Here is a 21130-nt window from a genome sequence, read left to right as displayed (position 1 = left end):
TTGTGTCCATATGTGTGTTTTGTTTACAGTGTTTGCCTTTTGGAGAGTTCAGCTCATGTCACTTTAGTGATGCTATGTTAAAAAGTATAGCTCCATCAGTGTTGTGTAGTGTAATAGGGATAGTTAGTAATAACATGTTGTTTAGCTTTGGTAGTGCACCTTTGTAAAAACTTTGTGGACAAATACAGTCATCTGAATTACTGTATCATGTTATTTCTGTAAATTTGGACACTGATATCAAATCTGTGGCTCTCTGAGAGAAACCTTTTTACTGACATACATACATGGAAATATATTATATATGGTATAGTATGGTATTTGGTGGTATGGTATCTCTGTCTCATCATGCTAAGCTCTTTAAAAAGACTTAAGAAAGAGCAAAATGAGGCCAAGATATTTTTCGGGTGTTGTGTAATATCGAAAGTCCACTGCTGGAGTGTGTCATTTCCAGTAAAAAGTTACAAGGCAGGAAAAAAAAGGGAGAAAACAAAAACAAGGCTCTGCAGAGAGAGAGGAGTTACTTCATGCTGCTCTTATCTGTTGACTTTTAGTGAAACACAAACAGCAGTGAAAGAGAGGACAGAGATTTAGTATTTGAGCCAGAGACCACCGGAGAGAACAGAGGACCATCTGAACATTTCAACCCAAGATGGAACACATTCTGACTTTAATTGTGCTGTGTCTGTTTGGTGTTTTTATCACCGTGACATCCGGACAAGACAGTGGTATGTGTTGTTATTAATAGCTTTTATGTGACATTATATGGCTTGAGCTGCATGCGTACACACTTATTACTTTGCTGTTTTTATGGCTTTAGCATCAGGTAATCTCTTTATCTTTCGAGACACTGATTCTAAAGGCATTTGTTTAAGTTAATGATCGTATTAAGTTTTGTTTCAATGTGTTGATATTCCAACATGTCTGAGCTGATGGCCTGTGTATGAAAAATACTTCAACTCAGTGTTATTCAACACAGAAATACATTTTGATTTGAATGTTTTATGTTTATACCCTTTCTGATAACACCTTATATTAAGGTGCTTGGAATAAGTGTTAGTGAACAGGTTATAAGGCCTTCAAAAGATGCTTATTAACATTAATATGTCTTTATAAGTAAGTGTTAAGTTTGTAAGGCATTTAAAAGTACTTGTAAAAAACATGTCAAAAATGGCCATTATGTTAAATGGTTACTAACAGGTAACTAATGCATTTTGAGGGTATCTGAACAGTGTGTGAACAGTGCTGATTGAGGTTAATTAATGCCTTATTATGCACCTATCAACAGCCAATTGTGCATTTTTAGCTTGTGGTTACGTAATCTTTGATTATGAACCCATTAAGTAATATCTTAATATGTGACTATATAAGGGTTGATAAAACATGTTTATCTTAAAATTATAAGACATTTATAAGCAGTTATAACAAACTTGTAAACAGTGTTGATTAAGGTTAATAAATCCTTTATTATGCACTTATTAGCAGTTAGTTAATGTATTTTAAGGGTACTGGATCTAAAGTGTGATCAAAGTTAGTTATGGTTATGTAATCTTTGATTGTGCATCTATTAACCATTAATCATGATTTATTATTATAATATTTTTTTTATTTTCAGGCTTTTTGCTCAGGTCCAACCCTATTGTTTTAATCTAACACTTAACATTTTTATTATGCAATTACCAAGCACTTTTATAGTTTAATTTACACACATTAATGTTGATAAGCATCTTGAGTATGTAAACTACTTATTCAAGTTTTGTATTACCAATCCCTTTTGTATTTTATATTAAGATGCTTGCAGTAAGTGTTAATTAATAATATGTGACTATATAAGGGTTGATAATAGCATAAAAAAATGTTTATTGTAAAATTATAAGACATTTATAAGCACTTATAAGAAACTTGTAAATAGTGTTCAATAAGGTTAATTAATCCTTTATTATGCACTAATAGTCTAATCCTATTGTTATAATCTATTAATAAACATGTTTATATTCTTTTATTAACACTTTTAAAGTCTTGTGAATGCATATTAATGTTAATAAGCATCTTATGAGGTTATTATTACCTATTAACTAATACTTTTTGCAAGCACTTTAATATAAAGCTTGCTGTGTTAGAACAACAGGGTTAGAATGATTGCTGGATAATGTAAATCTATTGGATCATGTTTTCAAGCAGAGATGTACGCAGCTATCATTTAATCCATCTGTCCCTGCAGTGTGTTTTAGACCTGAGCTGGCAGGTAACATTGAGATGGCCGGGCTCCAGAGGTTCTTCAGCCCCGGTGCGGAGTTGGCACTGTCCTGTAAAAAGGGTCACACCCCTGTGTCGGGCCCCCGGACGATTGTCTGCACCGCCAGCGGAGAATGGACCAAAACCAAGTTGTTTTGCAGGCGTGCGTCTCTATAGGCTTGAGTTATTACATTTTAACAGGAAACATAAACATTTTTAAGGGAACTTTTATTTGAATAATATGAACATACAACCTTATTTCCAGAAGAGTTGGGATGTTATGAAAAACGTAAATAAAAACAGAATGGAATGATTTGCTAATCCTTCTCAATGTGTATTCAGTTGAATATAATTGAATACAGTTGATGCTCAAACTTGTTTTTCATAAATATACACACATTCTGAATTTAATGCCTGCGACATGTTCCAAAAAGGTCAGGACAAGAGCATGTTTACCACTGTGTTTGATCTCCTTTTCTTTTAACAACATGCAGTAACAGAATGCCAAAAAAAAAAAAAAAAAAAAAAATTCATTCCCACATGTCCTCTGTCCTGCAGCGAAACAGTGTCCCTATCCTGATCCGGTGTCTAATGGAGAATTGTACTATGAGGATACTGTGTACCAGAGCACCATCAACTATACCTGTAATGAAGGGTAAAACAAGAACGCACACTTTTGGTTATAATGTCATATATTCTATCTGTTTGTAATCTGTTTTATTATCACTGGCAAGTTTCTACTAATGCCATTACAGTTAACTACCCATTTTCTCACTTTTGCCATCATAAACAGACAAACAGAATCTCCTGAAAACATGATTTTTGTTGCCAATGTACTCACATCTCATATTAGTTGTGGTGGAGATCAAACATGTTTTGTCTGTTCATGTGTTCATTTGGAATGTAAGCATGAAGTGAATGAATGTTGCTGCTCTGCACAGGTACATCATGACAGGAGCTGACAGCGCTGAGTGTCTTGCCAACGGAGCATGGAGCGAACCACCACCAGAGTGCAAGGGTAAAATAGAAAGCATAAAACACACAATAGATACTGTACCTTCTACTTTCTACTGTTATTCTATTATTTTACTTTCTCTAGTTATCTCTGCTTATTGCCAGCAGGTGTAGTAGCAGACATATTTTGTAATTTCCTTTGTTCCTCAGTCCCGTATTTCTGAAAGTTTCATTTTTATCTTTAGTATTCTCCAAACTATTAACTATAAATACTCAATTTTATACTATATTGTAGCTCAGAGGTTTTCAGACTGAGGTATGGGAACCAGCAAGGAGTCGCTGAGTGGGTTGTCGGGGTCCCCGTCAAAGGGAGGAATAAAGTATTTTATCTTCTATCACGTTTTTTAGAAGATAGAGCAACAAGGGGAGAAACAAGAATGGAAATATTAATTTAATATTTTTAGTCATCCTAGTTTGATCATTGATTGACCATGAAGAACTTATTATTATCAAACTTTAAAAAACTACTCAGAAGGTATTCCTTAAAGAGAGAGTTCACCCCAAAATGAAAAAGCCATGTTTTTCCCAGGCCTGTAGTGCTATTTATTCATCTGTGTAGATTTGGTGTGAGTTGCAGAGTTTTTGTGATAATGCCTTCTCTTCAATATAATGAAACTAAATGGTATTTGTCTTGTGGTGATCAAAGTCCCCCCAAAAAATACATTTGAAAAACTCAAAACCAGCGTCTACTCAAGATAATCCACAGACCTTGTTGAGTAGTTCAGAACTACTGTCTTTCTGGGAGATTTTAAAGTAGTTCCAGTAGATTCTACCGCAGAAAGAAAGTAGTTCCTACATAAAACTGCCCATAACAAGCTCTGTGGATTACCTTAAGGTATCTGGGTCATGAATTTTGGAAAGAAACGCTGGCTTTGAATTTTTCAAATGCATTTTTTGGTGCAGAGTGCCATTTAATCCCATTATATCTAGACGAGGCAGACATCTCTACATCTCAAACTTTCTACATGGATAAATAGCACTACAGGCTAGCAGAAAAAACTCTATTTTTCATTTTTCTTTTACAGTGTAGCAACTGAATTTCCCAGTTGGAGATCAATAAAGGTTTATCCGAGTTGCTCGCCTCCTCATCTCATCTCTTAATCACACACTTGAAAAATTCAGTCCCTCCATTTGATATCAGGCCTGAAAGCACACATTTATACTTGTTATCTAGAAATGGAGCAAAACTAATCTGAGTTTGCTTTGCTGTAAATCTGGGGGGAGAAAAACAAGAATAGCACAAGTATGAATTATATGTGAAGACACATACAATAAGTTGACATATTCTGGCTCTTCTCTTGTAGCTGTGACCTGTGGTCTCGCACCGATTCCAGAGTTTGGGATGATCGTTTATGACACGAGGGTTAGAGGGAACACCACTGTTTACGGCACCCAAGGGACGTACAAGTGCCTGCCTCCATACACTGTTGTCGGCAACGCAAGAGCAGAGTGCACCGTCAATGGCACCTGGACCAAGACACCTGAATGTCGAGGTATGACGGTTAGTTCGGTTCAAATGAATGCTGAAAGTTCGCCAAATGACTTAGTGTCAGTTTATGAGTCATAAGAAATAATGAATAAGAAGAATGATCAAATGATCGGCTCGTCATCAAGCCCCTGCAGAAGCCTTATAACAACCTGATCATTTTTATCAGGTGTGTTGGAGGAGGGAGACGTCTAAAACATGCAGGGCAGTGTGCCTTGAGGACCAGGTTTGGGAAACCCTGCTCTAGAGGGCACTCTGGAGGGCACTTTATCATGTCTCTCCACTAGAACACATCAAAAGTATATTTTGTATTCAAACGCTTAACTGTCAAAAAACATAAATTGTAATTGTGCATATTCTTAGGATCTATACTTTTAATGTCTCTTTTCTTTTATAAACTTAACAGTCTTTCTTTTAACAGCCCAACAGAATCAGCTTATACACACTCATCCTTACTAAAAGAATCATAATGATTCTTTATCATGGCCTGAGAGGTCACCAAGATGTGGCCTTGGCCTAGGACAAAAGAAATATCTAAATGGTTTTGTATACAGACTTTTATATAAATTATGATTATAGTTAATATGGAAAACTGATTTTCATGACGTCAGAGTAGAAAAAGCCTTGGGGACCCCCTGAGGGGAGCCCAGACCCCAAGTTGGGAATCACTGCTCTAGAGGGTGCTTTATCACATTTTGTCCGCTAGAAGAGCTCCCTTCCAGTGGCTCACTGGCAACCCACCAGTGAGCCAAATAATTGCAAATGCTAATGATTAATGATTAAAATTCAGTTATCATAATTTATATCTCTTTTTGACACATACACTTTGTGATTGGGTGCCAGATATTTCATTCATGGACAAATAGGACAGGTAGATCTTTCTATCATTTGGCACCATGTGACAAAACAGTTTTTGAGGATATGGATAATTAACAAATCAGATGCAATTTGGTCTTCACCTTCCTCAGGGGAAATTTTAAAGTACACTTCAAAATGCAAAACCCTGTGATAATTGGAGAGAACAGATGGTATATATATATATATATATATATATATATATATGAAAACACAGATGTCTGGCTACATTTTTATTGGCAGAGATTTTCTAATGAATGGATTAAAATTGTTCCCCTTACAGTGGTGACCTGCCCTCCACCGGAGAACATCGACAGGGGCTACAAGTCAACTGACGACCAGAGAAAATTCTATTTCATGGAAACTGTCAAATATGGCTGCAATGGAGACTTTGTAATTGAAGGGAGCCTCGAGATTGTTTGTCAGCGGGATGGGAGCTGGTCTGAAAGGCCGTCCTGCAAGGGTAGGACTACAACCAAAATCAGAACCTTTTTACATGACTGATTTTAAATGAGTTAAGACTTGCTTGTAGTCATGTTTTTCAGAGTTAGCTTTGTAGAAAAGGGTTGCACAATCATTCTTGGGAATCGGGGCAACTCTGGATTTTTAGGGGGGTTTGATTTTCACTCTTCAATTATGCTGGGAAAATATTTTAAAAGATCAAACTCTTGGGCTATTGAACCTTGTAACAGGCCAGCCTCCTAGGGATCTCATTTTTTATTCATTTTTTGCGACTGAGGATTTTGTCAACTCCATCATACAAACTCAGTTACAACACAAAGAACACACATTACATGTACTGTCAAATACTTTTGTTTATGTAGACTCATTTATTTAAAGCTTAATGAGCATATATATTTAATGAATATAATAGAAAAGACATATATATTTCATATATATCCTTCAATAATATATTTTCACTAAAAAAAACTGTTGTTGGACTATTTTTTAAATTTTTTTTTTCCTCCATTGTTTGAACCTGGAGATAAAAATATGTTTCATTTGAATAAAATTACACATTCAATAATGTATTTTCAGTATTTAAAATAATACAAATACAAGCTCTGTAACTGCTAACAAGTATTTTGTTAGCAATTACATCTTCTGCCCAGAATTACAAAATCCTAAAAAGTGATTCAATTTGTATTTTAAACACATTTAAGTGAAAAAAAACAAAACAAATATATATATATATATATATATGACAATAATGCAACTAAGCACTCAAAAACAGTTCAACACTGTATTTTCACTGTAATGTTTTTTTCTTTCCCTTGTGATGTACAGCTCCATGCAGTGTTGGCATAGGGCGAGGAAGAATTTTGTACAATGGACGGAAACTCTGGATCGCAGACCTGAGTCCTAACAGAATCTTGCACAAAGAAATCATCTCGGTCTACTGCAAGAACAAGGCCAGGAACTGCGGCTACGCAGTGCCAACGCAGTGCATCGATGGAAATCTCAAAATCCCTGACTGCTTTGAAAGTAAGGCATTTTAAAAGAAAAACAATAACCAAAAAATCAAGTCAGGATTTATTTTATTTTATTCATTTGTTTTTGTACTTTTGTACAGATGACTGAAAGGGCAAATGTTCTCTGTATCTTTTTCTTTTATTATAAATGTGCTTGAGTTTGGTTTTCTGTGACTTGATGAAGGTCATACTTCATACTTGACTTTGATTATTATATTATTATCTGTACATGTATTATAGTAAGTGTTTCATTCTAACCTATTCTTTGTATCTGTGTCTCTTTTCTAGAGCCCAGCCATCTTGACTACAGCCTTCACTCGAGCTCACTTCCATCAGAGATCACACAATGCTGAAGCAGCAGCAGATCCCTTGCCTGATGATTATTAAACTACTGCAATATATGGGAAATGTGCTGGTGTGTTCTGCTCCCTAACATTAAACAATATGGTCTGACTGTAAAACAATAAAAAAATCAGCATTTCAGACATGGGTCACTGTGTAACATGTAGATAAAAACAGAAATGCAATGATTTGCAAATAATTTTCGACTTCTATTCAATTGAATACAGTACTGATAAACTTTATTGCTTTTTGTAAATATACAATTTGATTAATTTGATGCCTGCAACATGTTTAAAAAAATTAGACAGGGGAACAAAGACTGTGAAAGTTGTGAAATGCTCAAAAACTTAACTCAGTTTAAAAGGTATACAGGTTAATTGTTAACAGACGACAGCAGAGCCAGGAGATGGAAAGAGGGTCATGTGTGGAGGGATGGCAGGGGTCGAAGAGAGGGATGAAGGGGTTGAGATGATGGACGCAGGGTTTGAGGGCTGAGGGGTTGAGAAGAGGAATGAAAGGTTTGAGGGATGTAGTGGTTGAGGAGAGGAATGAAAGGTTTGAGGGATGTAGGGGTTGAGGAGAGGGGTGAAGGGTTTGAGGGATGTAGGGGTTGAGGAGAGGGATGAAGGGTTTGAGGGATGTAGGGGTCAAGGAGAAAGATATAGGGTTTGAAGTGAGGCATGAGGAGGACGAGATGAGGGATGAGGGGTTTGAAGAATGAGGGGTTTGAGGGATGAGGGATGAAGGGATGAAGGGTTTGGGATGAGGGCCTTGAGGGTTGAGGGGTCGAGGAGAGGGATGAAGGATTTGAGGGATGTAGGGGTTGAGAAGAAGGATATAGGAGTTGAGGAAAAGGACAAAGGGTTTGAGGAATGAAGCAGTTGAGGAAAGGAATGAAGGGGTTGAGGAGAGGGATGAAAGGGGTTGGTTTGTCATGGAGCTGCAGGGCTGGGAACCTGAGGGATGAGACTCAGGTTGGGGACACGTCCTAGCAGAGATCCATATGGACGCAGGGAAGACAAGTGAAATGGATGAGGTTGAACCTGGGCTCTTCTTGATGAGGGACGATCACTAAGCTGCATGCTGCCTGCAGAAAAATGAGGATGGGCGGGTCTTGGTCTTGGGTGGGGAGGGATCATGAGAACTGAGACGAATGGGAGAAGGTTAGATGTCCTTATATAGGTATGCACAGGTGATTGGAGCAGAGAGGTGCAGGTGGTTTAATTAGCGAGATGCAGATGATAGAGTTTAGTAGAGAGTGGTGTGGTCCTGTTCCTGAATCTAGTTTTAAAACTTAAACTTAAAAGTAACATTAAGTTTTCAGTGCGTGATGGAGCTCCTGTCAACATCCTCTGTGGACCAGCCTGTGTCTGTCCAGACTAGATATGGACATGATGTGAGTCCTCAGAGGTGCATTTTAAAATAAGACAATGATTATTTGTCTCTCAGTCAAGGTTCAGTTCACCCAGGAAGTTAAGTAAGAGTATGTATTAGCTAAATATACTTAAAGGAAAAGTGGTCATGTTGCAGTAAAATGTTCCCTGTCAGTGTTATAATGTCTGATGTTTTTGGATTAATATTACTGCTTTAGTGTTACTGCTGTAGATGTTTAAGATTGAGCTCATTTTAACTACTTTATCAGCCACTGTTGGCTGGTTTAATCTACAGAAAAGTGTCATATTCTAGAAGAGCATCATGTTTGGAGCGTGGCTGTCCTGTGAGAACCACAAATCTCTAAAAAGTCAGGAAACACCCTTTTTGCACCTTTGTGCAGCATTTCCCAGTGGGATGTAGTAAAGTAGTATGAAGTTGGATAAAATGGAAACACTCAAGTACAAGTAGCTCAAATAAGTACACAGCTTGATGTAAAAGTACTTAGTTACAGCATTTACAGTTGCCACACATGGATTACTACTCTGACCTAATGCAGTTTTCTACATTTTACATATTCAAAAATTTTATGTTAATGTCAATATCCACTTACCTTAAGATTGTAAACAACATATTCTATTCAATAAATGTTGTTTTTTTTGTTTCTCAGTCTGTTCTGTATAGATGTACTTATTCTTAGACTGACAGATGAAGCAATTTGATTTAAAGGAGGAAGGACTGTACTGGAAGCACTGGGGTGTGACTGTGTGGCAAATGGTTTACACAGCTTTGGCAGAATTTTGCTTAGGGCCTCGGGGAGGTCAGGACCAGCTCTGGATGACAGTATCACGATTGAGTTCAAAAGGCTCAGCTGTTCAAAAGCATGTATGGGGTGAGGTTCAGCACCTTGTGAAAAACTGGATGGGCAAATAGTCCAACAGTTTAAGAACAAAGTTTCTCAACACACAATTGGCATTAAAGGACCTGCTAAAGCAAAGAAACAAGAAAAATGAGTGTTAATACTGTGTTAACTGAAGGTAAGAAGAAATGTCTTGATATGAGAATGGCTTCAAAGAAAACAAAACATCTTGCCACAGCAAACTGATCAACGACTGCAATGGAAGGAGGAAGTCAAGGAAAAGTTCCCATCGCAGAGTTCGAGGATGTATGCATGTGAAGATGTACGACCAGTACACCTGACAGTAGGTAATAATGCATAATGTAGTCAAACAGGATAACAGAAACATAATTATGAAGCGTAATTTATTTTTCAAACTCAAAGTGTCTTCAAATTATTGAAATATACAGTCTTTAGTGAAAAACATTTGGTTTAGATACCAGCAGACTGACTGCACATGACTGTATGACAGGTCCAGACCTCATAAATTGTATTTATATCTTAAAGAAAATTCAAAATATGAGAAAAAAGATGAATGCAAAAACACTCGTTTAAACCACTTAAGAACAAACCTGTTTATGAGTGGTTCTTGCATGTCTATGTCTGTCTTTTTCTTCCTGCTTATTTCAGCAAGACAATGCCAAGACACATTGTGGACGTGTTCCAACAGCGAGGCTTCATAGTAAAAGAGTTCAGGTACTAGACTGACCTGCCTGCAGTCCAGACCTGTCTCCCATTGAAAATCTGTGGTGCATTATTAAGAGCAAATTACAACAACAGAGACTCTGGACTGTTGGGTACTTGAAGTCGTATATCAAGCAAGAATGAGAAAGAATTCCACTTTCAAAACTTCAGCAAGGAGTGTCCTCAGTTGTAAACATGCCCTTTTGTGTGCTTTGTGTTAATCGTGGGAATAAGCAGAAATGTCTGGGTCCAAAGTAAAGAGGCACTGCACACAGATGAGAACTTCAGTAGTTTTTAGCTGACAGTATACATTTTTACAGCCAAAGGTGAAGTGGTCTCAACAATGTTAATATAAAAGTGTTTATTCTCTCGCCTCAAATAAAAAGCCAGAGAGAAGCATGTTTACTGACACAAGCTCACCTTTGCCAAGATCATGTTTACAGCCACTTTCCAAACTCTTGTGAATGATGATGGGTCATTACCATAAATGTGGTGTAGAGGAAACGTATAAGATCTGGCATCGGATCCCCACTGTATTTATGAAGAGTTTACATGGGTTACTATGCTCTATCATGCTTATTTCTCTGAAATATTTTAGTTTTTTCCTGCGCCAAACAGTAGGAATTTTACCCAGAAATAAAAGCTGCTCTACATCGACCTTAGAGTAATGTAGAGGTTCATTGTGAGTCATCCTAGTCAGTAACCTGGATGAGTGGCAATGTTGGAGATACTAAGATGTAAACAGAACAGATTACACAATGAATATTAGATTCAAGCTGATTTCAGGATGTCCAAACCACAGAAAAGTTCATGAAAACCTGGCTGCTTGTATGTAGAGGTACAGTTATCACTCAAATGTGTAATGTGAAAGCCAAGGTATGTGATTAACTGATCTTTACAATTTGGACATTTAACTAAATAAGCCCCGCCCTCCTTAGTTACTGTTGCTATGCCTGTCAAGCTTTTCAGTCTCGTGCTGCATCTATGCAGTTTAAAGTGATAACGGTGACAGATTTAACATCAAAACTGGGACTAACTGTTGAAACACGAGGTCCGTAAACAAAAGCAGCTTCTCATTTCTAGCCAACGACGGTGGATTTTGTCAACTAAAATAACGACTCACAAGAAGAAGTGTAGCTGGCTGATCTAAGCTACTGCTAACTTGACATGAGTCAGCTGAGAAGTCTCCAGTCGATGTTTCAATGTTTCCATCTGACATGTTTTACAACAAGAACCTGTGAAAGTGTTAATGTAAAGTTAGCTAGCAGCTGCATACATGTAACATTAACGCTAACAGACTGAGGCTAAAGCTAGCTTACATCTAAGCAAACATTGGTTGGATGGTGAAATTCAGCAGGTGTATCTACATGATAGAAATCACACTCACTGACGTGGGAAAAGGAAGTGCAGGGACTCGCTGGGACCAGCAGGACCGTGATCGTGGAAGAGAGCCAGAATGAAAGCTAAGCTAACCTGGCTTAGACTTGAGACAGTGAGCCAGAGGGAGATGCACTGTCCTCAGCCAACTTTGATTCTGCATCAGCTCACATCCTCCTCCTCAAACCCCCACAAAACAGATACAGATGCAGTGGTATCTAACAAATTTGCCTGGAGGTAAAGTTGTAGCCAGTAGCCAGTAAGCTGGAAGTAGTTAGCCAGACATGCTAATGTTCACAGTTTATGTTAGAGCAGATGAAAACAGAGTTTAATCCATTCGCCACATGTGCTCTTGAACATGTTTTTGAGAGACTACAAAAAAACGTACAGACTCATGAAATGCCGAGAATTGCTCTTCTCATAGCGGAAAGCTTGACAGCTCTAGTTACGGTTGCTAACCTATGATTTAACTGTCACTGTTTAGAGGCGGGGCTTAGCGAAGAGTCAATTATATCAGTCAGACTAAACAATTATCAATAGTATTGACAACACTGCTCACTCTGTAGGTTTGTTGGTGTTGTGATTTCCAACCTTCTGTCTAATTTCCTACTTGTAACTATCTGGCAATAACACAAATGTTGCATGTTGTAAAGCAAAGCCAGAGGACAGATTACTAACTAAATGAATGCATGCAAAACAATAAACTATTTATATATTTCATAGTAACTTGAACGTTTCTGGACTTGTTTCTGACAGATATCAGGGTGTAACAGACAAGAATCACTCAACAGTGAGTAGTTGTGTACAGGACTGTAAGAGGAATCACCAGTTATGTTCAGACATGGGAGGATGGGGGAGGATGAAGAGCACTGAAGCTGAGTATCCGACATCTGGGAGTGTGGGTGGTTGTTAGTGGGTCCCCCAGGGCACATGCTCTCCTCCACAGCACTTTGTTTTCCTCCAGTTCTCGCTTAGGCCTGCTCCTTTCTTGCCGACTTTGTGGGTTGTCCACTGCTCAGGACAGCCGACACGGATGTCTGCGCTCCAATTTGGGTGGAAGTCTGAAGGTCTCCTCTCGGTCTTTTGCAGCCTATGACCTTTGTTTGGAGGGACTTCCCAAATGATGAAAGAGCTGACACCATGGCGCTGTCTGTTTTGATGCTGTCATAAGTCTTCACAAATGAAGCGATGGCATGAGTGAAGTCAGGGTTGTCCAATTTCTTGGTCATGTCCAGGAAAACGCTGTTCAGCCTTTCCTTGAGGGCCAGCTCACCTGGGAAAAATGATTCATGGAGAGTCGTCTTAACAAATGTACCCTTCTATCAAACTAAACAATGTTTTACACATCAATTATTTTGTTCAGCTGTACCGGAATCTGTCTCCTCTGAGGTACTTGGCTGAATCAGCGATTCCTCCATTGGCTCGGACAAGCTTTCAGCATCTGAGTCTAAAGAGAAAGATTTTAAAACACTCGATGTGACTATGAATATGAATGTACTATGAAGTGTGCCCTCACTGACTTACCTGTGAGAGGATGGCAGTAGATTTCATCAGTACAAACTTCAGCAGTTCTCTCAGACAGAGATGGTTTATCCTGTACCAAAGTCTGAAACCAGTCGTCTGGAACATCCTTTCCTGTTGGAGAGAAAATGCACAGTGGTCAAAGGTTACCACATGATTGTTTTATGTATATGTTAGAGCTTTTCAATATCAGTTAATCTGTCAGTCATTTTCTTTTCAGCCATAAAATGTCAAAAAAATAGTTTTAAAAAAGTTGATAACTGTTTCGGGAAAACTGTTCCAAAAATATCTTGTTTTGTCCACAAATAAAGGATTTTCAGTTTATTGTCAAAAACAAGTAATTAGAAAATATTTGCAGGTGAGAAGCTGAAATCAGAGAATGAGTTTTTTTTTTTTTAATGACTCAAACGATTTATCGATTATCAAAAGTTGGCGATACTTGACAACTAATCGATTAATCCACTCATCGTTTTCGCTCTTATGCATATGTATGTACAGGTGAGAGCCAACCATGCTAGAACAAACACTGTACCACTGGCCAGTCAGTGTGTGTACCGGTGACAAACACTTCATCATAATGATGTAAGTGAGTAAATGGCATGTGTGCTGATTGTGTCTGTAGATCAAGGTGAATCAGAAAAGAGTCTTTGTGATGCTGGAATGAAAGCTTTTACTGTGAAAAAATATGGCCCAGCTGTAAGTCACCAACTTTTAGAATGGAGTTTGGTTCATGAGCACCAAAACAGTAAAATAAAGTGTCTTAACGATATAAAAAAGTGACAGATATATATCAAAATATATATAAATATATCACCTGAAGACTCAATAAGGTAGTTATATGTCAGGTTCATCCACTTTGCTGAAGTCAGAATGAAAGGACCTCTATTTCTTTAATTTCTTCTATGTAATAACGCTGATCACTGATATATAGCATAGCATTGCATAGCATGATTGTTCATCTGACTGTCCAGACGATTTTGGCTCCTAATAGCTGGAAAGTAATAAGTTTTTTTTTAATTTTTATTTCAGAGTGGTTGTTTTCACTCAAAAGGGGTGGGGATATAATGCAGGAGCTAAGTACTCAGATGGGTTGCTCTCATTCATGTTATAGAACAGCTGAAACAGTTACGAGACAAGGGTTTCACCACTATATGTTATATTATACATATAAATAAACTTGACCAGGCAATGAGGTTAGAAACTCACCGGTGGCGATCTGATAGTACAGCTTCCATGTGTCTGGTGACAAGCTATGAAGGAAGGTGTCATTATGTCTAAATATCCTGGCTACTGCGCCTTGATGCTTACAGTGTCCACCCATAATCCCTGCCCGGCACGTGCAGCAGCCGATGGCCATGTTGACGTGGTGGGACACGGCAGCGTTTGTTGAGCTTGTCACAGTGTAGTTGTCTTGGTCTTCCTGCAGAATTGGCAAAATGAAGAGGGCAAGTCCATTTTAGAATGTGTGGAACTCCGTTTTGAAATATTCATATATCTTTTAAATATTACAGTTGAGGCCATGCGACATACACGCACAACTGAGCTAGAGATGTCCAGCCTTCACCCAATGCACTCCACTGTGCTTTTGAGGCAAAGTATGTATATATTTATTGTACTAAATCATAAAATGACAATGAAATATCATCAGATATTAAGGAAACAAGTTAAGTCAAAATACTGGCTACAGGCATCAGAATTTCCATTCCTGGTGCAGAATGTCTGTTTTTGTTCTGGCCTATGTAATTCTGCACACTGTCCATCATTCACTTTACATGGAGTTAACATTAACATCGAATTATGTTATATGTTTGTCAAATGAGTTAGTGTATAATGGTTAAATTAATATGTTAATGGAGTCTGGAAAGTAGTAAGGCAGGCAGTCACTGAACACCAACTCCAGAGTGTGTATTTTCAGAGCAGTGGGCTTTTGTTTTCAGGATAATGGACTTAACTTCACATTGACAGACAACTTACAGAGATCAGCTTGCAGTGTTGGACTGGTCATTGCTTGTCATTGTCAAAGTATAATGTTACACTCATCTTGTGCACTCATGTAGGGCTCAATCAGACTCCCAAACACACACACACACACACACACACACACACACACACACACACACACACACACACACACACACATAAAGGTGACGCCTATTAGTTCTGATTATACTACTCTGTGAAGTTCACTTGGAGGTCAGTGTAGATAAATATATATCAGGTTATATCAGGTGTGCTCTTGCTTGGTTGGAATAAATTCCTAAAACCACACTGGCTCTTTTTCTGTCAGTTTGAAACTCTAGCTTTACACTGTAGATGGTGTTAGAATAAATGTAAAATAATTTTGCCCAGGTGTAAGCTACTGTGTGACCTAAGCTGTACATCTGCATGCCACAATAGTACACCTGCACAATGGAGTCTCTCCCAATTTCCTCTGATTCCAACTCCTTCTTCAGAGAACTTTGCAGCAGATTGTTGGAAACATCTGTGAGGTGGCGGACGTAGTGTGCCTCCATCCTTGTGACCACAAAGTCCACCAGCTGTGTCAAATTGTAGGCCTTCAGTCGGTGGAGGACCTTCTCCTTCACCACCCTCATGGCACTTTCCACATAGTTGTTGCTGTGGGTCCCTCTGGTGGGCAGCTGTGACTGCAGGCAGATGGCCCACTCCTCTCGCCGCTTGAAGACCTCCTGCAGGTGTCGCACAAACTTTGGGTGCTGTGAGGCAATGTGGTCCTTCATCAGCATGGTGTAGCCTTCCATGAGAGCCGTTGGTGAGGAAGCATACACCAGACCTCTGAAGGAGCTCAGGAGGTGGGCCCTGTGCTGCTTGGGAACTCCATTTGGACCACTCCACAGCCACCTCCACATGGCCTGAAGGAGGTGGAACACAGAAAGGACCAATGTGGCTTCGGGGAATGCTCCACGCAGCGCCTGTCTGAGTGCGGAGCAGTCGTCAGTCATGATAACAAGAGGTCCCTCTGGGTGGCCGAAGAACCTGTCAGGTGGAAGGACCGTCTGTAGCAGCTCTATAGCAGCTGAAATGGTTGGCTGGGTTTTAGAGGTGGTGATAAATACGCCCAAAGGCAAACCACCAGCTGAGGAATGGGTGAGGAGCAGGAAAATACGGTGCTTGTGGCGGCCGCAAGTCCCAGAGGAGTCCACAAACACCATCTCGCCGCTCTCTCTGAGCGTGGCGTGGACCCTCCTCATCATTGGGGTGCATATGGCAATCACCATCTCATCGTCAGTGGTTTTGCACATCCTGGCACAGACATCCCCTTGATCCTTGTTGTAATTCTCAAGGGTTTGTTCAAGATCTTTGAACATTTCTTCCCCTGCTGCTGCGCCCTTTGTTTTTTTGAACAGTCTGTAGTACAACCTGCAATAAAGAATAAGACATTTTCGGTGATAAAAACATTTCAACTGAACTTCACCACAGCTCCCATAGATGCTGGGATATTATGATGTTTGTTTTAATCGTAATATTTTTAAGACAATGCCAGAATTAGGGCTGGGCTGTATATCATTATTATACTGATATCATGATATTAGACTAGGTATAAGAGGTAGTGAGAAAAAATCAATACAGCCAAGTATAAATCTTTTTTTTAGCAGAATTATAGAGACAGCACAGCACGAAATAAAATCTACATAGCAGTCACTACATCAACATAATATTGAGTTTCAGCTGAGGTGAAGAAATGCAACAAAAAACAATAAAATAGAAAAATATTTTGGGACAGATTGGTATTTTCTGATTGGGTTTTATAGTGACAAGACAAGACATTTAAAGACATCACCTTGGACTTGATTGGACTTGGACTGGTCATTTTTCACTATTTTCTGACATTTTATTGATGTTACAGCCCTTGATTAAACATGAAAATCAACTTTGGTCTTTGTTGTTATTTGATTACCTCTAATAAATAAAACAATTTGTACAGGGGCAAGTGAAAATTGACTTTGAGGAAGTAGATTTCTGACCCACTTGTGTGTTTGGGCAAGTGAAAAAAACACACTACTGTTGAACCCTGACGTGGTCGATGAATTTTGGGTATTTAAGAATACGTATATGTATGCACTTGAAGCAGTGTGAGGAAGAGCCTGGAGCTTGAAATGTCACCCAAATAAATGGGAGCTCTTTGGTGTTTGGACCTCTCTCTCTTTATATGACGAAATGCAACAGCCACCACACTCATGATTAGAACTATAAACCAGAGCAAAAACGACATTTACCAACATAAACCTCAGTGTTCTGATAAGACCCATTACATAAACTAACAAAACATTAATATAAAACAGCACACTTCACATACCTGTCTTGGGCAACTTTCACGGCTGATTATTTTCTTGATTAATCGATTAGTTCTTTGTTGTATTAAAAGGTGATCAATTTTTTTTATATTTTTATCAAGTAATCAGAACTAATAAAAGTAATCCGTGGGATTTAAATTGTGTTATTCTTCATTGTATCTGACCTAGTTTAACAGATGTTACACCATACTTGGTGACCAGGCACATTAGTACCAGAACGGATCTTACATCTCGTCATTGGTACGATTAGTCTCCAGTGTTGATAAGAGTTGTGATTTAAGGTTTGGGTGGGCTGCAGAAGATTTCCAGATTTAAAATCGGGTCATGGCATTTTTAAGTTTGGGAATGGCTGCAATAGAGTTCAAGGGTCAAAAATATTGTGTATTTGATTTTGTCCATATCGCCATGTCTTTCTATATGTATATCTAGTTAGCCCAGCCCAACCTGGAACTGTCATTCAGTAGCAGATTAAACAAATGTAAGACCTTTGTGATTGATTGCATGAGTTACCCACCTGTAACAAAACTGCAAATCTGGACAGACAGAATGATCTGCAGCAGCATACACGTAGTTGTGTTGTTCTCCCACTTGTAAATCATACTTTAGTACATCGAGTGCCGATGAAGGAGAGTGGCCGCTTTCAAATAGCTTTTTCAGCTTTTCAATGGTTTCTGCTGAGACTTCTCTCCTCGGCTTGAAATCACCACATGAAACCTCATGGTTGTGCTCATGGCGCAAGTTAACATGAAGGAAGAGTCCGTCCTTCATGTGAGGATCTCCAGACCTGAAGTGAATACGGTAATGAGGCAGACGTTACTGAGAGATTTGTTAAACCATATTACTGTTTGTGTTTGACATCATATCATTGACACAACTGAGGACACACGCCAAAATCCTTTTTTTATGATGAAGCAACTAAGTTATCTACCAAAGATTTACCTTGAACCTTTTTTTACTAACCTCGACTTTCGATCTTCCTCTTCGAGCTGCCTTTTCAAGATCAGGAACAGAGTAGCAGGGCAGGAAGTGTTGGTGGTCTTGTTCATCTTCTTGCTCACGTACCCAAAGTTGTTACGTTGGCACCTGTAGTCCACCTGTGAAATGTAAAAAGTGAAAGTTAAGCAGATATACTGAATGAATGCAACAACTGCAAACATTAAGACATGCACACAAACTCTTCGATCTTAACTACTCCTGTTCTTCATCTTCACATGAAAAATACCTGCTTTCCTCCTGACATCCTTATCAGTGGTTAAACTGAAAAGTTTCATGGTATAATTACAAGGGTGGGCGGATGGTTGAGTGGGTAATACTTACTCGATACTTGTTGTAGCGCCCACCATTAGGGTAAGTTTTAGACACTCGCCACGTGAAGCCTGAAGAGCTCTGGAAATCTTCAAGCCATCTCTTTGCATCTTCCTCAGACGACAGCTTCAGTTTTATGGCAGCCCTGAAACCGGTGTCTCCTGTTGTGTCATAGCTGCACAAAGTATGGCTGTACTGCTCTGGCAACAGTTTCTGTTAAAACAGGACTGTGATTTTAAAGAATGCCTACCTGTCCATCAAAACAAGTTATCATACCACTATAAGCATAACCACCTTGTTGTCACAGCACTTGTTAGTCGGAAAAATAGTTACCTGACTGGGAAAATTCACGTGGATGTCCCCTGAACTCAGAAAATCGGAGCAATAAAGAAATGAGTTGCCAAGTTATGATTTGTTGACGTCACATATGCAGAAATATGGTGAACAAGAGAAAATGTTCGGTTGATAACTTTTATTAACTTACATTTTACATACCATTTCGGTCATATTTAATTTGTAATATAATATTAAGTTGTAACCATTAGTTCCTGTCCGCATAGTGACCTAGATTAAATAGAAATGTTATTTATTAGCATTGAGCCTGATAACATGTCCCCTACTCTACTCTAGCATATAAATGCACCGATAGTCTTATGTTGTGCAACATACATTTAATCTATTAACAAGCATACATTGTGTGGTTGATAATAATATCAACAACAACGATAAAGGTTATATCACTTAGCAAAATGAGAAAGGCAATAACATATTTGATTTCTTGAGCTATAACTATCTGAAAATGTTCTGTAAACCAATATTTATGTGAAGGCTGTTAGAAACTAGGTGTGTTTAAAAGGAGTCAGGGCTGTGCAGGATTGATCACTGTTGATTGCCGCACAGTGCATGCCGTTTGGATTTATGTTCAACTTGATCTCGACTTGCTCTGACATCATGCATACGTGGGCAAGGATAACCTCACAAGATCAAGGCGACCACAGTTTTTAGAGCCAGGTTGCTCTCCTTCAACTGCAAACACCTGGCTGTCACCTGATTGATGACCTGACTGGCTCTGATTGGCTCTTACTTTTGACAACACCACATTTGTATAAAATCCTAATTTTCGATGTAATTGTAATATTTAATGCCAGATATGTTAGTTTTATGTTGTGCAATGAAGTTTTAATCTGTTAACAAACAGATTTTGTGGATGATGATAATAATAAAGGCTATATATGTGTACATATATATGACTTATGAAAAGCACAGTTACAATGTAGGGAGATCTTTTCTATTTCAGCTTCATTTAGCCATCAAAAATGCACTTTACTTATTACTTATTTATTTCATCAGCTATGAATATGGTCTGCAGACTACAGGTTACCTACAGGTGATCCAACAGGATGTTATGGTGCATTAATGTGCTCCTTGAATGGTCACAGTTTCTACCATACTAATGTAGAGTAGGGGTCTTGTTATCAGGGCTAATTGTAATTAACTTTTCTAATTAATTTCGGTCACTCTATGTGGATAGCAACTTAAAGTTACAAATTAATACTATTTTTCAAATTGCATATGATCAAAAATGTTATGTAATAGGTGAATTAATAAAAGTTATCGACCAAACATTTAGCCTTGTTCACCATATTTCTGCATATAGACGACAACAAATATCTTGGCAACTTTCCGATTTGTTATTCCGACTTGAGGGGGCGTCCATGTGAATTTCCCCAGTGGGGAAATCATTTTTCCGATTATTATGACACCACATGAATGCACTATACGTCTGCGAGACGCAGTTCATCTCAAACGAGCGCTGGCACGAGTATTAAGCAAGCTTTAATCGTGGATGTATTTCAGAGAACAGACCAGAGGCGTTCAAAAACTGTATAACGTTATTTGTCTCATTCGCTACGGTTTATAAACCTTAGATATAGAGCTAGCTAAAGTTTGGTGAGTGAGGCGAATTGTATATCTAACCAAGACGTAAATATATAGGCGGTAGAGGGAGGGGGGAGAGATGGCTAACTAACGCTAGCGCTCAGTTCTCACCTCCAAACTCATCAGCGACGGCTTCTCGTCTGTCTCTTTACTGCAGTGCCTGCACCACATGTCGCTCATAATGATAATAAACACTGTATAATACTTAACAACGTTTCGTGCTTAATAACTATTCACGGTTTGACTTCACCATCCTAGGAAAAAAAACTAAGCGGAGAGCTCAGTTAGCAGCACGGATGTGCAGTCTCGCGGTTCCGGTGGC

At 38.7% G+C, this 21130-nt stretch overlaps 2 protein-coding genes across 2 annotated transcripts; one reads left to right on the top strand and one right to left on the bottom strand.

Moving 5' to 3' along the window:
- Positions 1-516: 516 nt before the first annotated feature.
- Positions 517-7437, top strand: LOC146330904 (beta-2-glycoprotein 1-like). The gene is made up of 8 exons (XM_084710858.1): positions 517-725; positions 2219-2395; positions 2791-2887; positions 3174-3250; positions 4551-4739; positions 5871-6050; positions 6875-7072; positions 7348-7437. The coding sequence occupies exons 1-8, from the start codon at positions 650-652 to the stop codon at positions 7410-7412; spliced, it is 1059 nt and encodes a 352-aa protein (XP_084566984.1). The 5' UTR covers positions 517-649; the 3' UTR covers positions 7413-7437.
- A 4194-nt stretch (positions 7438-11631) lies between these two features.
- LOC146330903 (uncharacterized) lies at positions 11632-21123 on the bottom strand. The gene is made up of 9 exons (XM_084710828.1): positions 20920-21123; positions 18883-19083; positions 18526-18659; positions 18080-18349; positions 15655-16630; positions 14459-14672; positions 13256-13366; positions 13101-13178; positions 11632-13004 (listed from the first exon to the last, which is right to left on the bottom strand). Exons 1-9 carry the CDS (start codon positions 20986-20988, stop codon positions 12703-12705), a joined length of 2355 nt encoding a protein of 784 aa, XP_084566954.1. The 5' UTR covers positions 20989-21123; the 3' UTR covers positions 11632-12702.
- Positions 21124-21130: the final 7 nt, after the last annotated feature.

Source organism: Lutjanus erythropterus, chromosome 3, assembly GCF_056507025.1.
Source record: "Lutjanus erythropterus isolate fLutEry1 chromosome 3, fLutEry1.hap2, whole genome shotgun sequence".
Classification (NCBI taxonomy): Eukaryota; Metazoa; Chordata; class Actinopteri; order Lutjaniformes; family Lutjanidae; genus Lutjanus; species Lutjanus erythropterus.
Note: the sequence above shows the minus strand (reverse complement) of the source record. Positions and strands in the feature narration are given on the sequence as shown.

Bases quoted from the DNA above. Each gene is read 5' to 3' on its own strand.
- LOC146330904 (XM_084710858.1), top strand. From the start codon at position 650: ATGGAACACATTCTGACTTTAATTGTGCTGTGTCTGTTTGGTGTTTTT. The intron at 726-2,218 runs GTATGTGTTGTT...CTGTCCCTGCAG, and splicing joins GACATCCGGACAAGACAGTG to TGTGTTTTAGACCTGAGCTG. The intron at 2,888-3,173 runs GTAAAACAAGAA...TGCTCTGCACAG, and splicing joins AACTATACCTGTAATGAAGG to GTACATCATGACAGGAGCTG.
- LOC146330903 (XM_084710828.1), bottom strand. From the start codon at position 20,988: ATGAGCGACATGTGGTGCAGGCACTGCAGTAAAGAGACAGACGAGAAG. The intron at 14,673-15,654 runs GTGTACTATTGT...CCAATTCTGCAG, and splicing joins GGAGAGACTCCATTGTGCAG to GAAGACCAAGACAACTACAC. The intron at 13,179-13,255 runs GTAAGTCAGTGA...CTTTCTCTTTAG, and splicing joins CTACTGCCATCCTCTCACAG to ACTCAGATGCTGAAAGCTTG.